The following is a 23,078-nucleotide window of genomic DNA, read 5'->3' on the forward strand; positions in this document are numbered from 1 at the left end:
CCAAAATGGCTTCTTCTTCTTCTCTTCTTTTTTTTTTTTTTTAAGAGAAAAGATACTAAATTATTTCTCGGTCTAATCTCTTTAAGCACTCAGTGTGTTTTCACAGTGCAAGGGGAGGAACTGCTCTCAGCCAACAATTTACCAGTGATTCCGACACACACAAAGCAACTCCAAATCACCATGCTTTATACTTACTTTTAATTGCTGCATTGCAAAAGAAAAGGAAGGTGTAAATGAGGACAAGTGAGTTTACAGGGACTCCATCTTTGCCTTTAAATTAATCTTTGCTTTTGGGGGCAGCAGGGGATAAAAAAGACAGGAGAGGGAGACGCAAGAGGGAAGAGATATGGGAACATATGTATATGTATAACTGATTCACTTTGTTATAAAGCAGAAACTAACACACACACACACACACACACACACAAAATCATTGCAAAAAAAAAGACCGGAAAGAAGTGGCTTCTGACCATACTTTTCAGCTATGCTTCCAACAGCAATGGGGTTAATCTAATATTTTTTTCATGTGGTACCTCTGTCTCTCTCTCTACCCACGCGCAGCAGTACGGGTCTTTTTGCACAGGTGACGCTGTTGACTACTATCCCCCCCTGAGCAGGCCCTGGGTCCCCGTTAACTGAGGGCTGAGACTTTCTGATGGGCGCAGTGGGAAAGCCTTGGCCTCAGCCTGGGCCACCAGTCACACCGTAGAGGTGCTCGCTACCTAGTTACCTGGAGGCCGCTACTCTCTTGCAAGGTCTGGGGCCTCCACATACCCCAAGTTTGAAAGGATGGCTGGGGTTACCTAGCTCATTCCCTTTGGACCTTGAACTGGACTACAGAGGCCCCAAAACCCAGAAGTTGGAGGTGGGAGTGCACAGATCCGAAATGAAGCCTCGCTGTAGGTTGGAATGAGAAAACACCCCTTCTCTATCCTCTCTCCAACGCGGTAGACAGAGTCACCAGGAGAACTCCCCATTCCCTCCCCCGGCGCACGCCGAGCACAGCATCTGATTGGTGTGCCCTGTCCCCGAGCCCCGCCCCTCCTGCCCCGCGCCCCTCCCTCCGCGCCCCGAGGTTTTAGGTAAGGGTCTTCTAGACAGCGGACCCTTCCTCATTCCCCCTAACACTTTCACTTCACTTTTTAAAAGCTCGAGAGCCTGGACCGGCCCTGTTCCACCCTAAAGCCCTAAAATAAGGAGGCCTAGGGTCTGGAGGTCGTAGTGAAAGGGGGTCTAGTCCGGGGAGTGACAGGAGAAAGTTGGGGCGGCAGGGACGGCTGGCAGGAATCTTCGTTTCCCAAGCCTGGGATCTGGGGCTGAGGGGTGATAGAGCCCAGGGTTTTCCCGTCTGAAAAATAAGGGGTGTGCTGACGAGTTCCCAAGACCCCTTCCAACTCTAAATCAAGCGGTACTCCCAGGAGGTGTTCTGTGGTCGTCTTTAGAGTTAGAAGAGCCTATAACGTTGTTCAAGCTGGGGCCGAGGGCAGGGGATTGGAAAATTGAGGCGAGGGGACTCTTGATTCCACCTAGTGAAGGATAAACAAGACTGGGAGATTTCAACAACTGTCTTCTAGACAGCATGTCACAGGGCCACAGTTTCTGGAGAGCCTCTATCTCCCCCGTTTTGTCTACGAGCCCTTCCGCCGTCCCTCAGCACTTATTCTTTAGGCTCTGCCGGCTGGCCCCTCCTTCAGGCTATTTTAGTGCTGCCCAGGGGTTACTTAAAGCTGCAAACCTCTGCTCTAAGGAATTAGATCTCCGAGATCATATCTAGGAAGCAGGGTGAGGGAAAAGGGACCAAGTGTCTCCACGAGGCAGCGATGGAAACCAAAGAAGAGCCACAGAGCCAGGAAAACCACCAAAACCAGTACTGGTCTTTATTGAGGTGTCAGGGTGGAGTAACACCATGAAGGGGCAGAGCCTGAGGCCTTGAAGACACAGAGGCAGCATTTAAGGGTCTCAGACAAGCCTGGGTCTCCCGGCTAGGAGGAAGGCAGCCTGCGATCGGGCGCTCACAAGGACTTCAGGAAGTTCCTGTATTTGTCCAGGAAAGAGGCAGACAGAGTATTCAGCTCTTGCCGAAGCTGCTGCACAGCCTTGTCCTGCTCTTGCTGCTCCCCCACCATCTGCTTCCTATAATAGCTGATGTAGAAGTTCACCCAGTCATTCACCACAGTCACCATGTCTTCTTCAGAGACAACAGGAGCAGAGAAGACCTGGGGGTGGGGGTGGGATTGGGATAGGGGAGGTCAGGATTTGGCAAGGGAGACCACGCTCGGCCATGTGATTCAGGGATAACCACAAACTCTGACATCCTCTTTTCTCTGATTTGTATTACCTGTCTCTAGTTGTTTCCATCAACTCAACCATTACCCTCCCAGCTCCAAATTATTCTCCCTTCTCTGTCCTCACCCACCTCCCAACGCTCCAGGCCTGTCCTCTGAAACAGAGCACCAGACTTACCTGCTGATTTAGCAGAATGTTAAATTCCTTCATTCCTGTAGCAATGAGATCCTTATTGGTTTGAAGAAGGGCCATCTGCCTGATTAGAGAAAGAGATGGAATTTAAGTATCTTTTTCTCCCAGGGTATTTCCCCCAATCTCCTCACTCCCCTTAAGCATCCCTGGGGCCCTGCAGGGTCACCTCCCCTCCACCACCTTTCAAACCCTGCCCTGCTCTGAGATCACATTTCCCCCCAGGTTGGCTCACTGTCAGGTCCAACAGTGCTATGTATAGACATCTCACCCACACTTTTCAGCGTCTGGATGTCCCTCTGTACCAAGCTAGATGTAGACAAGGAGTCCAGTGTCAGCCAAAGAGGGAAACGCCCTGCATTTAGGTCCTGAGGGAGGGTGATAGGTCAACCAGGGGAGGGGAAGGAGGGAGAGGCTTCCCTGAAATTAGAAAGATAGCAAAGCCAAGAGAACAGATAAGCGGGGAGACCCAGAAAACCAAACCAGGGATAGAGCCATGCCCTCTCCCCCACATCCCAGGATCCAGGCTCCAAACGCTAACGAAACTAACAGTAACTGTTAGATGCCCTGTTACGAGAAAGGCACTTTTAAAATCATCCTAACAAGTGGTGGCAATTATTCTTCCAATTCATAGGTGATATATTAATAGCAGCTAACATTACAGTCATCATTTGTGCCAGGCACTGTTTCAAGCAAGTATTAAGGTATTTATTCTTGGGAGTTCCCTGGTGGCCTAGTGGTTAGGATTCAGGGCTTTCACTGCCATGACCTGGGTTCAATCCCTGGTCAGGAAACTGAGATCCTGCAAGCCACGTGGCATGGCCAAAAAAATAATAAGAATAAGTATTTATTCTTATGAAAACTCTTGTTAGGCAAATTCCAATAACAGTCATATTTTGCAGATGAGTCTTCGGTAAGATGGGGAGGACTGGACTCTACTAGGCTGAGTTCCACAGGAATGGAGACACACGTGTCTTATTCTCTAACATATCATCGGGTACTTCACAAAGCAAAACTACTTCTTTTCTTTTTTTAAAATATTTTCCTAACGTTTTCCATTTTTAATAGATTTTTTCAAATTTCAAAATCACCATATAATCACTGAAATAAGTGAAACATTATAAAAATTCACACTGATAAGTGGATCATTTTTGCTCCCTCCCCCGACAAAGTAACCAGCATTCAAGATGTGTGTATTTCCTGTCCCATCTTCCTCCATTCAAAAACCAGTTTTCATAGGCACCTATACACTCATGGCTTGTTGCTCTGCTTTTTTGTTTATAGCATTATCTTAATTAATACACAGCAAATGAACGTTCTTTTGGTGTACGACGTTTGGATTTTAATACGTAGATTCATGTAACTACTACCACAATCAGGATACAGAACGTTTCCATTGCCCCAAAACTCCTTCGTGCTACCCCTTTGTAGTCTCATCCCTAAATCCTGCCGACCACTGATCTGTTCCCCATCACTACAGTTCAGTGTTTTTGAGGATGTCTTATGATGGAGTCATACAACATCTAACCTTTGAGACTGGCTTCTTTCACTCAGAATAATGCCCTTAAGCTCCATCCAAGTCGTTTCAAGTAGCAGTGGGTTGTTCCTTTCCATTGCTAAGCGTGCATCGTATGGACGCACTACAGTTTGTTTATTCATCGACCCACTGGAGGACATCTGGATTGTTTGCAGTTATTGGCAAGTATGAATAGAGCTGCTATAAATATTTGTGTACAGATTTTTGTGTAAACGTGTTTTCATTGATTTAGGGTAGAAAGTATGTGTTACCACTAGGAGAAATAATTGCAATACGACCTGACCAAAAAAAAAAAAAATGTATACAGGGCTTCCCTGGTGGCACAGTGGTTGAGAATCTGCCTGCTAATGCAGGGGACACGGGTTCGAGCCCTGGTCTGGGAAGATCCTACATGCCGCGGAGCAACTAGGCCCGTGAGCCGCAGCTACTGAGCCTGCGCGTCTGGAGCCTGTGCTCCGCAACAAGAGAGGCCGCGATAGTGAGAGGCCCGCGCACCGCGATGAAGAGTGGCCCCCCCGCCTGCCACAACTAGAGAAAAGCCCTCACACAGAAATGAAGACCCAACATAGCCAAAAATAAAATAAATAAATAAATAATAATTTAAAAAGCCAAGCATTTGAAGCCCTTTAAAAAAAATGTATACAGAATTTAACATAAACTCTCGATAGTTCAATAATAAGACAGCCCAGTTTTTTTAAATGGCCAAAAGATTGGAACTGGCACTTCACAAAGAAGATATACAAATAGCCAATAAGCACATGAAGAGATGTTCAACATTATTATTCATCAGGAAAATGCAGATGAAAGCTATAATGTGATACCACTACATACCCACTACAGCTCCTGCAAGTTAAAAAGACTGATTAAGTGTTGGTAAGGATATAGGACAACTAGAAATCTCATACATTGCCAGTGGGAGGGTAAAATGAAATGTCTGAAAAGACAATTTGGCAAGTTCTCATAAAGTTCAACATACACTTACCACATGACCTGGCAATTCCACTCCTAGGTGGAGTCCATACACGTCTACAAAAATACTTACGTGCAAATGCAAATGTTCATAGCAGCTTTATTCATAATAACCCAAAACTGGAAACAACCCAAATGTCCAATTACCAGTGAGTGCATATACAAACTGTGGTATATTCATACAATGGAATACTACTCAGCAATAAAAAGAAACAGACTGGGCTTCCCTGATGGTGCAGTGGTTGAGAGTCCGCCTGCCGATGCAGGGGACACAGGTTCATGCCCCAGTCCGGGAAGATCCCACATGCCGCGGAGCGGTTGGGCCCGTGAGCCGTGGCTGCTGAGCCTGCGCGTCCGGAGCCTGTGCTCCACAACGGGAGAGGCCACAACGGTGAGAGGCCCGCGTACCACAAAAAAAAAAAAAAAGAAACAGACTAATGGTACTCATGACAACATGGAAGAATCTCAAAATCATTATGCTGAGCAAAAGAAGCTAAGCATGAAAGACCATATACAGTATAATTCCATTTCTATGAAATTCTAGAAGAAGCAAAAATAATCTATAGTGACCAGAAAGCACATTAGGGGTTATCTGCGATCAGAATACAAGAGTGGACATTAAAATGCACAGGTGCCCGAGAGAACTTTTTTAGATAATGGCAATACATATCTTGACTATGACAAGGATTCTTATATACTGTTAGTAGGAGTGTAAATTGGTAAAGCTGTTTAGAGAGATAGTTTGACAATACTTGTTCAAATTAAAATACACATACCCTTCAGCCCAACAATTCTGCTTTGGACTCATTTTAAAGAAATATTCATATTCAATGTACAGAAAGGCCTGTACAAGGAATTTATCATACCTATTTGTAATAATGAAAAAAGCAATATGGGGAATCTTTATAGAAACGATGGCACATTCACACCATGGCATGACATGCAACTATTAAAATAAATGAGGTAGCTACACATGTGCCGATAGGAAAAGATCTCAAAGACAACGTTAAATGAACTATAAGTAGAGCAGGCTACCTCAGGCGGCGAGTATGGGAGAGGGGATTAAATGTAAAATGATATTTCTCTCTCTGTCTCTCTGTCTCTGTCTCTCTCTCTCTCTCTCATGGTAAATAATGTTTACTTCTGGGCATTGACTGGTATTTGTTGAAAAATGGAAAGAGGGATAAATGTCAAGGGAGAATTTGACCTTCTCCATCTATATTATTGTTTGAATTATTTTACAGTGAGAATGTATCCTTCCATTATTTTTATAATACTTAACAAGAATACAAAATAAAAAAGAAAGAAACAAGATGGTATAGTTCTGAAACCATTAGCCTCAAATTGGACACCTGCCTCAGGGCCTAGAAGAGTAGCAGCTTCTCACTAAATATCTGTTGAATGAATAGGAGAATGAATGCTTTTGCCACTTTTCAGCTCTGTCATCTTGTTGAAGTCACTTCACACATGCAAACCCCAGTTTCTCTGTTTAAAGGAGGAATGAAATAATACCTATGAGGGTTATTGAGAAAATAAATTCATTCATTCCACAAATAGGTATTTGGTACCTGCCTTGTGCCAGGCCCTGGGAATGCATCAGTGCCAAAGACGAAGTTCCTCTTCTCTGGGAGCTTATGTTCTAGTGGGGGGAGTGAGAGGATGAACCGTAAGGGGTGAAGTCTGAAAGATGGAGCAGGGCCCTATCTACAGAGCTTCATGGGCCATGACAAGAAGTTCATGTTTTATTTTCAAATATGAAGGAAAGTCATTGAAGGGTTTGGAGGAGAATATTGCAATCCTCTTCCATAAAAGTAAGAGGAAGCTGCTGAAAGGTTTTGAGCCGGGGAGTTTTAAGCTGTGTAGGGAGTAGACCATAAGCGGGTAGTTGTGGAAGTGGGGAGATCAGTGAGGATAAAGTCAAGGAGATGAGCAGCTTGGAGTGTTCTGCCCGGTGCTTACTATACTGCTGAATGCAGGCTTCCAAGAGGTCTCAGGGGGTAGGGGAAGAGGAAGCATCCCTCATCTCTTTGTCAAGCCACTGATCTGGACACTGGGGTTGCAAAGAAGTGTATGAGTCCTTGTCAGGCACTTACAGTCCACTTGGGAAGACAGGACTTAGATACCTAATAAAAGCAAGTACAAACTGGCTCCAGAAAGCATATGCTAAGCATTAAATAAGTTCTACAGTGAACAAGGGTTGCCATGGTCTCTGAGCAGGGAGAGGTCAATGTGGACAAAGATGGTCAGTAAAGCCTAGAGGGTTGCTAAATAGTGTGACTGTATTTCTCAGTTTGCCCAGGATGGCTCCAGTCTGTTAGTCCAATGTGATTATTAACGGTGCCTCCTTTAAAAACACTCTCAAAAATCCTGATTTGGGGAATTCCCTGGCGGTCCAGTGGTTAGGACTCGGTGCTTTCACTGCCATGGCGCCGGGTTCAATCAATCCCTGGTCTGGGAACTAAGATCCCGCAAGTCGCGCCACGCAGCCAAAAAAAAAAAAATCCTGGTTTGGACAATATGTCATAGAGTAGTGCTGGTCATGAGGGCCCTGTGGAGCAAAGGGCCTCACATTTGAATACTTGACATTAACTCCAAATAATGGTCAACACTTAAATAGCATGCACTATGTACCAAACATAGTTTAAGAGCTTTACACATACGACCCATTTAATCCTCATCCCAACCCTATATGGTAGGTACTAGTATTATTCCCCTTGTACAGGTGAGGAAACTGAAGGACAGAGTGGTGAGAAACTTGCCCAAGGTCTCACAGATACTAAGTGACAGAACCTGCCCCCAAACTAAAGCCCTCTGGTGGAATTCATTCCTGGAGGTTAGTCTCAGTTCAATATACCCAGAGAAGCTAACATTTAAAATATTACACGTTTGTATCCCTTCAATTTTTCACTCTCATAGGAACCACACAAACAAGCAAAAAATCAAATGCCCTGGGTCTACCTCAGCCTCAGAGACTCTGTCTCGCTTTTAGGTAAGGTGAGGTGAGGTGGAAGAGCATTCCAGGCTGAGGTCCAAGAGAAAGATGATAGTTAGGGAGAATCAGAAGTTTCAAGCAGGGAATCAAACTGTGAGGGTCCAAGAATGCTGGGCTAAGGAACCAGGATATTTTATTTTCTGAAGAAAAGAGAACGCTTTTAGCAAATTTCTATTTTGAAGGCAGTACATCGCACTAGATGGGAAGGAGGAAGGGAGAGAAGAGAGGGAAAGAGAAAAAGAGGTGAGTTTGGAGGGAAACACTGTCTTTAGACTTCTCCCCAATTTCATAGACCCTCTCCCCCAATAAACACAGAAGAACTTCTTGCCTATTTCTCCTATTTGCTGACACTATTCACTACAATCCCTTGATTTCCTTGCTCCTCAAAAGTTCTTAGGATCCTTTCAGAAATAATACTCTTCCAGTCAGGAAAGGCTGAAGGGCTGAAAATTTCTAGTGGAGGGCCAGAGACGCCCAGAAGGAAAACAAAACCCCCCAAAAAACACAAACAAACAAAAAGGGAAGCTTTACAGGGCCTCAGGGATCATCTGGTCCAACTTCTCATCATGCATGCATTCATTCATAAATATTATCTCTTTTACGCACCTACTATGTGTTGGGTACCCGGGAAAGAATAGAAGTAAAATACAGGCCCTGGCCTCACAGCAAAGAAGCCACCCGAGAACCAGAGAGGGACACTGAGCTGCCCAAAGCCACACAGCGAAAAATTCTGTGGCCGCACCGGGTCTCAACACGATTCCCTAGGGACGCCCTCTTCCCTTCTCCCCATAACTGTAAGTCGGGGGTCACAGCAAAACAGGTACCTTCAGGGCTTGGCGGGCCAAAAGGCTCCCGCGGCCCCAAACAAGATGCTACAAAGAACCAGGATCGGGACCAGCCCCGAGGGGTCGAGGCGGGGCCGGGAGGTCGGAAAGGAACCATCTGGTTCCTGGGCTGGCTGGAAGAGTACGCGGAGGCAGGAGGCCCTTTCGCGAAGGAATAATGCTCCTCTGCAGCTGCCGTAGCCGAGCAGGATGCGTCTTCCGGCCACGTTTCTCTGCCCGCGGAACTAAAGGGAGGAATTCAGGATGGCACATGTCGCCAGGAGTGAGGCCCCACTGTGCTCCGAGCAGTTCGGCTCCGGGACGGCCCGGGGCTGCCGCGCCGCCGCCGACGGGAGCCTGCAGTGGGAGGCCTGGGGGCGGCGCTGGTGGGGGTTCTCTGGGGCCTTCACAACGAAACCGGGAGGACGAGATGGGGGCGAAAGTGTGGCTCCCGGGACGGCCGTCCCACCTCTTTCCCGGCTCCTGGCTGTCTTCCTGCCTCAGGGCTTCCCCGATAGCGTCAGCCCGGACTATCTGCCCTACCAGCTGTGGGATTCCGTGCAGGTCAGCCCGGCCGACTGGGGAAGGGAGCGACATGTAGCCGGGGCAGGGGAGACAGCGCGCCGCCTCTCCCTCCCCGCTTACAGACTGGACACTGAGGCCCAGAGCCGAGCTGTGACACGTCCCAGGCCACACACCCAGGAGAGCTGATAACAGGTCTTAGACCTCCATGCTCCTGCGCCCACTCCTCACCCCACTTCTTTTCTTCTCCAGGCCTTTGCTTCCAGCCTCTCGGGTTCCCTGGCCACCCACGCAGTCTTGCTGGGCATAGGGGTAGGGAACGCAAAAGCCTCGGTTTCAGCTGCCACGGCCACCTGGCTCGTGAAAGGTGAGCTGGACCCCTGGAGTCTCACCGATCGCTCCTCTCAGCTCTGCCATTTCTCTGTCCATTTTTTCCTTCGGCTGGGAAGCCCAGCCCCTATTTTCCCCTTCTCCCAGTGTTTTGGCACCTAGCTCTGGGCTCTGATGAGTATGTTTACTTATGCATTCCTGTCTGATTAGATCCGGGAGCCAAGCCTCCCCACTTCCTAGAAGAGTGCCTTGTACCTCGTTAAAAAACAAAATTCAACTGAGTAAATTTTTGTATTGGCTTTATTGACGACTGACTAGTAACCCATGGCGGGAACACCCTGACCCCGCCCACTAGCCTCGGTAGCTGCACTCCGTTCCCCATACGTGCTGTGCAGTGTCCCTTAATCATCTGGAGCCCAGATCCCTAAGTAAACCGTCCCCTCCCCTTTACTCCTAATCTGTGGAGGACTGCCTAAGAGTTTGGTTATTGAATAAAACTGCCAACTGCCTTGGGTGTGGGAAATTAGTTAATTCTAGACAGAAACAGTTTTGTAATAGGTCCTGAGTGGCAGAGAGGAGGTTTGGGGAAGGATGAAAGGCGTTTTATATCCTCTGGGATACTAGATGATGCCATGAATAATAACTATAGTAACTATCTGTTGAATGTGTACCGCTTTTTGAAAAACCACTAAAGGGGGGGAAAAAGATACAGTTTGGTACCGTGCTACTTAGAGAGTGAAGTATAGAAGAAAAGGGGAACTGCCCACATCAGGAGGGCCAGTGGCTCTCTCCACCATCCTTTGTCTTTCACTGTTGTTCCCAGTGGAGGTTTAAATCAGACCCAAGGTAAGGCTCATTCTGCACCTGGCATCAGCCTGGCCACAGCTCTGGTGAGCCTCCGTGGACCTTTTGGAGAATCTGGAGGCTCCTGCTTATACCCTTACCATGAAGACGAGCATACTGTCCAAATGTGAGTCACTGCTGGAAAGAAGCTCTTTCTCTGAGACTGCATATCAGTGGAGAAGTGGTGGTGATCTGTGCCTCTTGTCCTAGTTGTCTCTTCTTTTAATAATAATAGTTCCTGAACAGTACTTACTGTGTACCGGTCTTTAAATGTCCTGACTCAGTCTTCACAATAGTTCTGAGACGGGTATTGTCATTATCTCCATTTTATAGATGGGAAAACTGAGGCACAGAACGGTAACTTGCCCAGGGTCACGGATGTGAACCCAGGAGGTTTAGTTCCAGAGTACATTTTCATACCACCGCACTGTGCTTAATTTGGATCTTTTCCATTCCTCTCCTATTGGTTAATTGTTTGGAATGCAGTGGGAGCTTGGGTCAGTAGTTCCATGTCATTTCTAAGCACCCTAGTCTTATCACCAACATGTTGCTTATATATGTCTTCAGCTCAGGCAAGTTATTAAGAAAAAAATAAGACCATTTTAAGATGTGGAAAAATATCCTCTTACTTTAAAGCCTGTTGTTGATATTAAAGGAAACCCCCTTAACTAGAAAGGATATTACAAACTTGTTTCCATCAGACATGGGAAATTTGTATGCGGAGCTTTATCTAAGAAACTCCCTTGGAATTTTTTGATGTGGTCACTTTTAGTTACAGATCTCTTAATAGAACATGATGTTAATTGTCATAACTAGCAATAGTAATACTACTAGCAGCCAATATTTTGCCAGCTGAGTGTATGCCAGGCGTTTTGACGTGTAATATGTAACTTAATCTCTGCGGCAGCCATATTAGGTAGATGCCTTTATGAGTACCTTTTTCAGAGGGGGAAGCTGAGGCACAGAGAGGTTTAGTAACTTGCCTAAGGTCACCTAGGGCCAGGATTTGGACCCAGGCCCACTGACTCCTGTGTCCCACTCTTAACCACCCACTCTTTGGCCAGTTAGGATTTCAGAGTGGAGCCGAGTACAATTTATGGACAGTTGATCCCTTACTAGGACTCAAAATTTTGAGATCTTACAGCATGGACAATTGTAAGTGAGGCAGAGAGGAGCAGGTGGGAATTAAGTTTCCTGGTCTAGTGGACAGTGTTGACTTTCAGCTAATAGGGAGGATGTATGTCACTGCGTCCTATTGCCAACCTCCAGATTCTGACAAGGGCCCTGCAGACTGCCTCCGATGAAAGATGAGTAGGTCCCTTTCTTGTGTGAAGAAAATACATACCTGATTGGCAAAGACTGTGCAGTCGGAGGGAAGAAAAATAGTCTGGCCCTGTGAGCTCTCACCCCGTAAAAGTAACCTTGCCATGTTCAGAGTCACTAAAATGATCCAATACAAAAATCTTGAACAATGAAAATCTTGTGTAGAATTAAAAGTACTTGAAAGGAGGAGTGTGGGTGAGTGACAGCGGGAGGAGGCTTCTCAACCCACCCTGGGAAGTATAACTTCCATGGACAGAGGGGACAGAAATAGAGAAGCGGAGCAGGCCGGACGGGAAATGTGTTGTACGCACGCCTCTGAATGAGGCAGCTGCTACTCAGCCCCAGCCAACTGGAGCGGTACGGGGAAGCAGGCCTGGTGCTGCCGTGTCTTCAGGTTCTTCTCGGAAAGCTGTAAGTCCAGATTTTCTTGAAAATGCCCCATTTTCGTTTATCAGTCTTCGAGCTTCAGTTGCTTCATCTAAAGGGGATGATCCCTTAAGCTCGTAGAATTGTTGTGACGATTGAAAGACTTGGGTATTTCAGGTTTCTGCCAGAGTGCTTAACGGTCTCCTTCAAGTCCAAGGCTGGGTAAAGATGTCTAGCTAGAAGGGGTCAATGCCCGAGGATGGCCGCCGTGGCAAGAGGAGAATGAGGAAGGCTGGCCCATGTCACCACCTTTATATGTCGTGGGACATTCTCATCCCTCCTACCCACAACCTAGTTCTCCTTCTTGCAGTCCCCCACTTAAGGGTCCCTTCCCTCAAGCTCAAACAAGCTAAGGGTCCTCTGCCCGCTCTGCCTGTCCTTCCCAGTGCCCGCAGTGTGAGGCCTTCTCAGTTTGATTCTAGAACAGTCCTTCTTTGTGATCCCCCTGCTGGGCTTAATGAGTACTACTCTCAGTATAAGGTAGGGTCTAAATCAGTGGTGGGCAAACTTTCTGTAAAGGACCAGACTGTAAACATTTTACACTTTGCAGGCTGTACAGTTTCACTTGCAGCAACTTGATTTTGCCATCGTGTTATGAAAAAAGCCATAGACAGTCTGGAAACAAATGGCACAGCTGTGTTCCAGTAAAACTATTCACAAAAACGGCGAAGAAGCCCACAGACCACCGTTAACTGACCCCTGGTCTAAATCAGTGTTTTTCGTAGGGGCTGCTGTCTGCTTTTACTCTGGCTTTTGAGCCTGGAACCATGACTCTGGCTCACTGTGGTGCCCCCCAGGCCTCACGGCAGTGGGTAGCCAAGAAGCACTTGTGCAAGTGAAGGTCTGGTGGATTCCAGAGACCTCTCTGACTCTCCCTAGTCTGAGGAGGCCTCTCCCTCTGCCCCACACTCCCAGCTCGCTTGTCACCAACCTGCAGTTCAGATCCTTTTTACTTATTTATACTCTGATGGCCACCTGTGGACCCACTGCACAACCTAAGAGCTAGAATATCAACAATAACCTCTGAACTTTCCACACAGAATTTCCTGCTTTTTATAAAAATAGTTTTACCATATAGATATATATACCCAAACACTATATTGTTTAGTCTCAGTCGTTTTCGAGCTTTATGAAGAGTGTACTGTGCTGTATGTAGTCATCATGACTTACTTTTTTATGCAGGGTGATAATACTAGGATTCATCCATGCCGATGTGGGTAATTGTGGTCCATTAGATTTTCACTGCTGTCTAGTATGCCCCTGAGTAAATGTACCAGAATTTGTTTATGCATTCTCCTGTTGATGAGCATTTGCATTATTCCCAGTTTTTTGCTGTTATAAACAATGCTGCAAAGAATATTTCTGGTCCGTGTCTCTTGGTGTGCATGGGTACCTAGTTCTCTGGGGTACATGTTGAGGGACTGCTAAGTCTAGGCACTTCTGACCCCATAATGCAGCTACGTCTGTCTAGAACTTATACCAGACTGAGCTTCCAAGGGCAGCGATCCAAGATGGAAAGCCATCTCAGTGCCAGGCTCTGCCAGGCCCTACAGCCCCCAAGGCTCTTGCTTGTTCCTTACCGATGCCTCTCTCCCCCAGATTCAACTGGCATGCTGGGCCGCATCATCTTTGCCTGGTGGATGGGGTGAGTTTTTCTTCCCGATCTGCAGACTTCTAGCCACTCTCCCTAGACAGGAGTCATGTCTTTCTCAGCCCTGGCTGTATTTTCAGCTCCCCCTCTTTCCTACCAGTCTCCAGGGGTGGAGAGATTTAGCAGGTATATCAGAGCTAAGGAGTCTTTAGTGAGTACCCAGTACAGGTGACTTGCCCGGGGTCACCAAGCAGTGAAGCCACAGAGCCATTACCAAGATGAGATCTGCCTTCAAGAGCACCGATTTGCCCCTCTGCTGCCCATCATGGAAAAACACAGGGAGCCACAGGCTCTGAGCATCCTCTGCTGGCTTGTTAAAAGAGAAGCTTGGAGGGGACAGTGCTTAGCCCAGAAGGAATACCTTTACTCCAGAGGCTACTGTGGCGGCTTAGATACTTGGTTAGACTTTGCTAAGCTGAGTGGGGAGTGGGCTTGGGTAGGTTATCAGGATCCCTGTCCGACGTGGGATCCACATCACCATTTATCTAGAAGGGATTGAGGGTGTCGTGCTGCCTGCTTCCTCCTTGAGTCACTACTGGGTGACCTCAGGAGTGAGTTAGTATCTGCCTTCAGTCGTGGTTGTGAGGTGCAGTGAGCTATGTAAAGTGCTTAGCACATAATAAGTGTTCAGTAAACACCAGCTGCAATTACTAACCCTAACTGGGCCTTACCAGCTCTCTGTGTATCCTCTCCAATCCTTATAATAACTGTGTAGACTAGGATTGAATGTGTACCTTTTCCAGATGTGAAGCAGACCAAGTCACACAGCTTGTGAGATGGGATTTGAACCTAAAGCCTGTGGTCTTTCTGTGGCATCAGGCAGAGCCCAAGACCAGGCCCACGTGTTCTAGTCCTGCCTTTGCCATATATTCGCTCCATCAGGAGTTCCCCATGTGTGTCCCATGCCCCGTCCAGGAATGCTCCCTTTCCCTCTAGGAGATTTCAAATGAAGGGTCAGGGCTAATGCTGCAAATTCTGAGCTGGGCAGGGGGCTGCAGCATCTCCTGCCACTGGGATCTTGGAGAAGTAGTCCCTGGGGGTTTGTGCAAGGCCAGGGTGTCACTCGGCCTGCAGAGGAGGGAACCATCTGCGGCATCGTGTAATAGAGAGATCCTAGGCTGCATGTCAGAGCCTGGCTCTTTCGGCCTTTTCCCCCCACTCCCATCTGATCCGAGGGAAGTCATATCCCTCTCTGGGCTAGTTGTCTATAACATGCTGCGTAGTGTTTACACTAAATGTATTGTTTATAGAATATGTGGACTTCTTGCTGGGTACCTTCTATGAAGCAGAAGGAAGAGGAGGGGAGTTGGCAGAGGACCCAGGGATGGCCTCTCTCCCAGGAGGACCCGAGGGTGGGGAGCAGCCACAAGGCAGTCAGCTTTTTCCTTTGGTGCCTCATGGGTTAGTAACAGGGAAATATGAGTGACCACTGAAGGTCCTCCCAGCTAATGGTGGCATTTCTGGCAGCAGTGACAGGGTGTGGGGACAGATGTCTGGCTGGGGTGTGGGTTTTCCTGAGCCCTTCGGACCTTTCCAAGGCATAGGAATCGCCTGCACTGCCCACAGACTGTGTTTTCTCCTTAAATCCAAATTGCAAACCAACCTCTCCTCCCCCACAGGAGCAAAATGGACTGTAATGCCAAGCAGTGGAGGTGAGAAGGGGCTGGAACTGAGGGGAGGGGAGTCTTCTAGTATGAAGGTCTCTGACCTCTGACCTCTTATCCCTTCCCCCAGGCTTTTTGCCGACATCCTCAATGATGTAGCCATGTTCCTGGAGATTATGGCTCCCATATTCCCCATCTGTTTCACCATGACCATCTGCATCAGCAACCTGGCCAAGGTACCCTCCTCTGGGGCACCCCTGGACCCGAGATCCCTGCCCTGGTGGTGGTATGTGCGGGCTCGCTTGGGGCCCACAGGGGATCCCCGCCTGGGCCCAGTGTTCAAGGCATTTCTAGAAGAGTGAAGAAGTTCAGATGTTTCTTCTGGGACTCAGCCATGTATTCTGATCCTCCTCCAGCCAGACAGCCTCTAGAGCCTCAGAGAGTCGGTCTAAGGCAGTGTCTGGAGCCACGGGACTGGTGAGGGAGCTCCGAGCTGAAAGAGAGTACGGGTGGTCCAGTGTCAACACCTTGGGACCAGCTCCCTGGCTACCTTTCATTCTTTCAGTAAAATACTTAGGGTGCCTACTGCATGTTCGGCACAGAATACAGGCCCTCCCATCTTTGATAGAAAGCCACACATAATTAAATATTTATCGAGTGATAGCTATAGGTATTCCAGATGAGAAGTGTAGGGGGCTGCAGGAGGGTTCAGCGGGGGATCTGGCCTGGTCCAGGGATGCAGGAAGGTCTTCCCTGGGGCTGGGTCCTGAAGTATGAGTGTGAGGTACAGCGTGGGCGTTCTGAGCAGGAAGAACAGTGCAGGTCAAGGTCCAGTGGCAAGACAGAGCACAGACCGGACAGCAAGGCTGAAGGGGTGATTGGGCTGAATCCAAGCTCTTCTCTGCCAGGCTGCTCACCCTCATGATTCCTTCAAGTTGACCTCGTCCAGATGAGGAAACTGAGGCCTAGCAAGGTTCGGTAAAGAGCTCAGCCTGTCTTCCCCACAGGGTTAAGTACCTGGCACAGAGTAAAGAGTCTTAAGAAGATACGTAAGACCCATCTTAAAGGCCCATCCATCTGTTCAGAATCACTTGTGTTTCTCTGCTGGGCACTACTGATATTTAGGATTTTAGGAACAGTTCTTTGTGGTGGAGGCCATGGAGCTTCCCTGGCCCAGGCACTAAAGGCCATGAGCACCCCCTCCCCCTCCAGGGCAGGCGACCACAGAGAAACCAAGGATTGTGACCTTTGCCTAAATTCTGCACTAAGCTCCGCCTTGCGGGCCTCAGTCTCTTCATCTGTCGAATAAGGGACTCGAACAGGGCCATGAACTTCCCCTTCCCCACCTTCCTGCCCCTCCCTAGAGTTCCAGCACCTCCGTCCCTGAGGTACACCAACCAGAAGCCTGGTTGTCACCCATGCCTTCATCTCCTCCCCCTTTACCTGTCACCCTCAGCTAAACCTCCATTCATGTCTGTTATTTGCCCTCTTAAATCTCTCCAGTCCTTTCACACCTCCATCCCCATCTCACCTGGTGATTCCTTGCTGCTGAAAAAGCACAGTTATTTCCTAGGTCATCTCCCTGCGTCTATTCTCACCCCTCTTCAGTCCTTCTCAGAGCAACCCCATAGTCCTTATTAGAGTGGAAATCAAATCAGGTCACTTCCCTGTGCCCATTGCTCTTGGTATAAAGACCTTACAAGGCTTGGTAAGTTCTATGTGATCAGGTCCCCGCCCATAACTCCAGCCTCATTTTGATCCACATTCCTCTTACCTTCAAACAAACACTGCCTATGTAACAACTCGTTTATTTGTTTACCATCTGATGGTTTATAAGCTTCATGAGGGCAGGGGTTGTATTGAAGTCTCTCACAGCACCTAAATCTGTATCTGACATCTAAAGAGATTTGATAAACATGAACGAAGTCAGTGACCCTAATCGATGAGCTCTCCCATCTCAGAGGGAGAGCCCTAGGAGGTCAGGGCCACTGGTGTGGGTTTGGAACTGGCCTGGAAGGCTTGGCTAGGCCTCGACTGGGGCAGGAAGAGAGTGGAGTTAGTTCCAGGTAGGCAGAATGTAAGCACCAAGTTGGAAACCAGACTTGGCTCTGCAAGGGGGAGGGTGCAGCCAAAGCAGAAGTTGGAGGCTGGGGAGGTTTTGGGCTAAGAATGGTCTGTGGGCCTCCACCTTGCGGGGAGAAAGTGAGTTTCCTTGGGGCTGGGTCCACAGGGTGGTGTGACAGGCAGACCTTCAGTTTTCTCCTGGAGCAGGACAGGGGAGGTGGGCCTAGTGGAAATGCGGGGTGAGAACAGGAGACCAGGGACGGCATTCAGGGTTTTGCTGCGGGGTGGCCTGAGGCCCAGTTTTCTTAAACTGGTTTGAGCCATTTGTTTGACTCACCCACAGAGCAGGTTATGGCCACTCTGACTTTCACTCTTCCCTTTCCCGACCCAGTGCATTGTGGGCGTGGCTGGTGGGGCCACTCGGGCCGCACTGACCATGCATCAGGCCCGGAGAAACAACATGGCCGACGTGTCAGCCAAGGACGGCAGCCAGGTGAGCAGCCAGAATTGGAGGGATGGCGGGGGGTGCGCGGATGTACCGGAGGGGGGCAGACATCAGACCGAGCCACGATTTGGGCATATGAAGAGAAGCACCTGAGTGCTCCTACGGGGCGGGGTGGGAGACAGGCGGGAGGAAATGTAGCTTCTCCCTGCTCTGACTCTTAGGATAGGTAGTCGGTGTGAGGGCTCGGGCTCGGGCTCTGGCGGCAACAAGTCCGAGCTGGTCATCTCAGCCCCTGCCTGCTGCCCTTGAGGCCAAGAGGGAGCCCTTGCCCTGGACCTCACCCTCTCTAGGCAGAGCCCCACCCTGGGAGGTGCATGTTCTGACCCCATGAGGCCCCACACGTCAAAGCGCCTGGCATGTGAGGAGGCCGGAGTCACTGCAGAGGCCTCCGCTGGGCAGTTTAGCAAAGCCCTTCCGGCCCAGCCCTCACCTGACCAAAGGAGCCTGAAGTGGAGGTGGAGGCACCCTTAGGCTGAACCCTTCAGGTGTCGCCTCCTTCCGTACCCCGGTGCTAAGTGGCTATGCGCACTGCATCGTTTACCTCTCACACCAATCCTCTAAGGTGGATACTGTTACTATCTCTCTTTTACAGATGGGGAAAGTGAGGCCCAGGGTGGTCACAAGTGTGATGGTTTTCTTTGACACTGAAGCAATTTAGAAACCTCTGTTCTCTCCAGTCCTACTTTCTGGCCTTCTCTTATATTGTTTTATTCAATAGAATTTCATTAAAAAATTGCCTAACTCCTTTCAATAATATTAACACAAGCTAATGTTTTTAAACATTAACCATGTGCCAACTATTTCACGTGGATGAACTCGTTAAATCCTTACAGTGGTCTTGTGCAGGGCTGTTCATTGTTGCCACTCTACAGATGAGGGGAAAAAGGCACCGAATGGTCGAGTCTCCCTGGGTCCCTTTGGGCACATCCCTTCTCCCCGGAAATGGTTGGATGAGTTCTTCCCCATTATCACTTCCACAGGTTGTTAGGGAGGGGAAATAAGTACAACCAGCCCCGTGCCTGCTGTCTCACCTGCCCTCTTTCTAACCCCCAGCCCCTTCCACCCCCAGATGCATTTTCCAAGGCCCCAGGGCTTCCTCAGTTCACGGAGGCAGTAACATCAGTGGGGCAACGAGACGCGTGCTCAGCCCCAGACTCGGCCCCTGCTCTCTGCTGATGTTGCTTTGCTGCCAGTTGATGTGGCTGCTGGAAATGACTGTTCCCACCTGGGGGAGGGGAGGTCCCTCTGCCCCTGAGCTCCAAGGCCCCTGATCCCCAGTTTACTGTCACACCCACAGCCTTTATTTCCACGGCCCACCCCTTTGCCAGGACGACTGGGTAAGAAGAGCTGCAGTCTCAGGCCCCCTCTGTGCCAGAACCAACTCTCCCCGGGAACCCCGTAGTCAGGGACACCAGTCCAGACTCCTCCTCTCTCATGATGAGTTGGGGGGCGGTGGCCAGGGGTCTTTTCCCCTAGGGTAAGCTCAGTCGGGCCCTCTCGGGCCATCAGAGGATCTGATAATATTGATTCTCAAGGGAAGTTTGGATCTTGTGCTTTTCTTCCTGGGTGGTTCCTTGACCCCTTTGCAAAAAGCATCTGCTGGTTACTGGGCGGATGGACCTTTTTTTCTGTTTTTCGGGGTTTTTTGTTTGTTTTGGCCACGCTGCATGGTTTGCAGGATCTTAGTTCCCCGACCAGGGATCGAACCCATGCCCCCTGCAGTGGAAGTGCAGAGTCCTAACCACAGGACTGCCAGGGAATTCCCTTTTTTTTTTTTTAAACCACAAAATAAAGTAGTTTTACTCTGTGGACATTTACTTGCCTGAGTGTAGGGCTACACTTTGACTCTTGCAAAACAAAGGAGGCATGTTCCACAGGCATTCCAAGGGCATTGCACCTACCTGGGCAGAGAAGCAGCTGGTATCTTAAATGACAGCTCACTCATCAAAAACGTTAAAAATTTCCTAGGCACCCTTATCAGTGTAGGGAGTGTCTGGGGCAGGGAGGGGTGTGGTGAAAGGCGCTCAGGGGTATTCTTTCTGGCCTGGAGGGGAGCCCTCCAGCTCCCATCCCCTCTGCCATTTTCCAGGAGACGCTGGTAAGCCTGGCAGGGCTCCTGGTCAGCCTCTTGATGCTTCCCCTGGTGTCAGATTGCCCTAGGTAAGCCGGGACCAAGGGCAGGGAGGAGGCGCCCCGCTGGGCCTCTGCTCCTATTGACCACCTCACTCTGTCACCCCAGCTTAAGCCTTGGCTGCTTCTTCCTCCTCACTGCCCTCCACATCTATGCCAACTACCGGGCAGTCCGGGCCCTTGTCATAGAGACCTTGAACGAAGGCCGGCTCTGGCTGGTCCTGAAGCACTTCCTTCAGCGGGGAGAGGTACTTGGCCCCGCTTCAGCCAATCAGATGGAACCGCTGTGGACAGGTGAGCCAGCCCCTCGGTTTCAAGTTTCCTATGTCTCCCCCTGCCTGGGCCTCCTGACTCCAGCTTCCCACAGGTTTCTGGCCATCTCTGTCTCTATCCCTGGGGGTCCCCCTACACCGTGTGACTTCCAGGTGAGTGGCCCAGCATCTCCCACCCATCACCACGGTCACCCCCTCCCCACACGGGCTCCCTGTTCTGATCATACACTGGCCTCCCCCAACCAAGCCCCACCTCTCTGGTTCTCTGTTTCCACCGAACAGACTTGGGGGTCAGTGTGGGTGCTTGAGGGCAGCAGGTGTATGACATGAAGTAGATGTAAGGGATCTTATATTTGTTGGATGCAGGAAGAAAGGAAGGGTTGATGCGGGGGAGGGGTAACGGCTGAGGGCTGGATGGCAAGGAGGTGCAGGACAGTTAGGGTTAACAGTTAGGTGGCTCTGCAGTTGACTGGGTGGTTGCTGCTGCCTTTGTCTTCTCCTCCCGCACTGCACGCTCTTCTCTCCTTCAGTGTCTTTGAGCTGCAAAAGCTGGTTGAGGGGCACCAAGAACCCTACCTCCTTCGCTGGGACCGGTCACAAAGTAAGTGTGCCGCGTTCCCCCAGCTTCCGACTCACCCTCCCGGGCTCAGCCCCTCATTCCTCCAGCCCCAGGGCCCCAAGCCCTGGACACGCGCTGGACAGTTTGGAGTCTGCCTAGTGTCCTGAAGGGAGCTCTAGACTAAGACTGGATGCATTCAGCTTATAGCTACATGCCCCAGTGAAGTTCCCTTTACCCCTCTGTAAAATGGCGCTAACTATACCTGCCTTATTAGCTGCAGGGTTTTCATGAGGATCAAATAAGGTGACTATGTAAAAGCACCTTGTACATTGCAGCACACTCAGATGAGGTTAAGACCTTTGGTTATCCCTGAGGAACCACCTTCCTCTCCTGTCCGGGGTCACCTCTTGCGGAAACATGTACTAAAGTTTACTGGTCTGCTGGTCGTGTGTTAAAAGCTGCTTATTCTCACTAGCCATTAAAGACGAGCAAAATAAACCCACCTCAGGGAGCTGCTCTGAAGTTGTATCTTAGAAATTACTTGGCCAGAGCACTGGGGAGCAACATGAGATGAAGTTGGAAAGGAAAGGGTGAGAGATGGCCTTTCATGCCAGGCCAAGGCCTTTGGGCCAGACAGGGATGAAGCAGGCTGGTAGGCCTGAGAGTGTCTGGGGACGTGGCCCTTCCCTGGTACCAGTCTGTCCCTGGGTCTCTCCAGACCAGGTACAGGTTGTCCTGAGCCAGATGGCAGGCCCTGAGACCATTCTGAGGGCTGCCACTCACGGACTGGTGCTTGGAGCCCTGCAGGGAGATGGAGCCCTCCCAGGAGAGCTGGAGGGACTGAGGAACCGAGTACGGGCTGGTAAGCGCCTCACAATCTAGGCTGCTTCTGACTCAAAGCGGGGTGGAGAGAGGAAGGACCCTGTTCGGCTTGGGGAACCCAAGAGCTTCTGGTTCTTCACCCCACTCCAGGTCCTGAGAAAGAGAGCTGCGTCATCGTCAGGGAGACCCACCAAGTGTTGGACAAGCTATTTCCAAAGTTCTTGAAAGGTAATATCCTTCTGCTTCATGGCTCCTAGGCCTTCTCCCAGAGGGCCTGCCTACCCCCATCCCCACCCCTTCACCTAGAGGGTGGAAGACCTGGGTTTCTCTCTGTGATCTCAAGTCTGGACCTCAGTTTCCCTGTCTGCAGGATGGGGAGGTTAGGATGGTCTCTGAGGCGCTGTCAGTGTTGACAGACTATGAATCCCAGTTGGCATTGGAGAATGGTGGGCGGGGGGTGGGGTAAGGCTCACAGATTACTGACGATGCTCTTTCATTTAGCACCTACTCCATTCTGGTCCTTTTTCATGTGCTGCTCAATGAATTCTTGCTACAACCAGATGAGGTTTTAGGCTCATTTTATGCCAGAGATTACCCAGCAGAGGCAAGGGGAACCTGAGCAGTACACCCAGCCCGTGCTGCTCCTTCCCCCTCCCCAGGGTCAGCCCAGAGTCTCCTCCCCAGCAGTATCCCTATGCCCTCTCCCCAGGGGCAGCCCAGAGTCTCCTCCCCAGCAGTATCCCTATGCCCTCTCCCCAGGGGCAGCCCAGAGTCTCCTCCCCAGCAGTATCCCTATGCCCTCTCCCCAGGGGCAGCCCAGAGTCTCCTCCCCAGGGGTATCCCTATGCCCCCTCCCCAGGGGCAGCCCAGAGTCTCCTCCCCAGCAGTATCCCTATGCGCTATCCCCAGGACTGCAGGATGCGGGCTGGAGGACTGAGAATCACCAGCTAGAGGTGGATGAGTGGAGGGCCACATGGCTCCTGTGTCCAGAAAAGAAGCTCTTGTGAGCAGCCCAGCCAGAGGCCCAGGTCCCAGGACAGGAGCCTGGAGCAAGGACACTTTGGCCACAGCAGGACCTGGGAAAGGCAGCTTTATTTTTGCTTAGGGGCACCGGTGTGGCCATTTGGCCAAGGAAGTGACTACCAATCAGATGGACTGGGCCCTAGGCAGAGACAAGGTGGAGAGAAGGGGTACCAGGGCCTTCCCCCGCACTCTCCTGCCCCAGGCCCT

General features: G+C 49.8%; 2 protein-coding genes across 10 annotated transcripts; one reads left to right on the top strand and one right to left on the bottom strand.

Moving 5' to 3' along the window:
- Window positions 1-1,853: 1,853 nt before the first annotated feature.
- On the bottom strand, window positions 1,854-9,758 carry AHSP (alpha hemoglobin stabilizing protein). 6 transcript variants are annotated; one of them, XM_082670116.1, is made up of 4 exons: window positions 8,798-8,931; window positions 2,751-2,895; window positions 2,464-2,542; window positions 1,854-2,216 (listed from the first exon to the last, which is right to left on the bottom strand). In XM_082670116.1, the coding sequence occupies exons 3-4, from the start codon at window positions 2,536-2,538 to the stop codon at window positions 2,013-2,015; spliced, it is 279 nt and encodes a 92-aa protein (XP_082526242.1). In that variant the 5' UTR covers window positions 2,539-2,542; window positions 2,751-2,895; window positions 8,798-8,931; the 3' UTR covers window positions 1,854-2,012. The 6 variants fall into 6 exon arrangements, with proteins under 6 accessions (XP_082526242.1, XP_082526241.1, XP_082526243.1 ...); XM_082670115.1 differs by having other exon boundaries at window positions 2,747-2,895; XM_082670117.1 differs by lacking the exons at window positions 2,751-2,895; window positions 8,798-8,931 and adding an exon at window positions 9,712-9,758.
- Window positions 9,054-22,893, top strand: RUSF1 (RUS family member 1). 4 transcript variants are annotated; one of them, XM_082670111.1, is made up of 13 exons: window positions 9,054-9,361; window positions 9,572-9,686; window positions 13,841-13,886; window positions 15,512-15,544; window positions 15,627-15,732; window positions 17,952-18,053; window positions 20,155-20,225; window positions 20,305-20,489; window positions 20,563-20,620; window positions 20,998-21,068; window positions 21,745-21,888; window positions 21,999-22,076; window positions 22,758-22,893. In XM_082670111.1, the coding sequence occupies exons 1-13, from the start codon at window positions 9,062-9,064 to the stop codon at window positions 22,853-22,855; spliced, it is 1,407 nt and encodes a 468-aa protein (XP_082526237.1). In that variant the 5' UTR covers window positions 9,054-9,061; the 3' UTR covers window positions 22,856-22,893. The 4 variants fall into 4 exon arrangements, with proteins under 4 accessions (XP_082526237.1, XP_082526238.1, XP_082526240.1 ...); XM_082670112.1 differs by lacking the exon at window positions 15,512-15,544; XM_082670113.1 differs by lacking the exons at window positions 9,054-9,361; window positions 9,572-9,686 and adding an exon at window positions 10,769-12,226.
- Window positions 22,894-23,078: the final 185 nt, after the last annotated feature.

The sequence above is a fragment of the Grampus griseus genome (genome assembly GCF_964374135.1).
Source record: "Grampus griseus genome assembly, chromosome: 14".
Lineage (NCBI taxonomy): Eukaryota > Metazoa > Chordata > Mammalia > Artiodactyla > Delphinidae > Grampus > Grampus griseus.

Bases quoted from the DNA above. Each gene is read 5' to 3' on its own strand.
- RUSF1 (XM_082670111.1), top strand. From the start codon at position 9,062: ATGGCACATGTCGCCAGGAGTGAGGCCCCACTGTGCTCCGAGCAGTTC. The intron at 9,687-13,840 runs GTGAGCTGGACC...TCTCTCCCCCAG, and splicing joins GGCCACCTGGCTCGTGAAAG to ATTCAACTGGCATGCTGGGC. The intron at 15,733-17,951 runs GTACCCTCCTCT...TTCCCGACCCAG, and splicing joins GCATCAGCAACCTGGCCAAG to TGCATTGTGGGCGTGGCTGG.
- AHSP (XM_082670117.1), bottom strand. From the start codon at position 2,538: ATGGCCCTTCTTCAAACCAATAAGGATCTCATTGCTACAGGAATGAAG. The intron at 2,217-2,463 runs GTAAGTCTGGTG...CCCCACCCCCAG, and splicing joins ACATTCTGCTAAATCAGCAG to GTCTTCTCTGCTCCTGTTGT.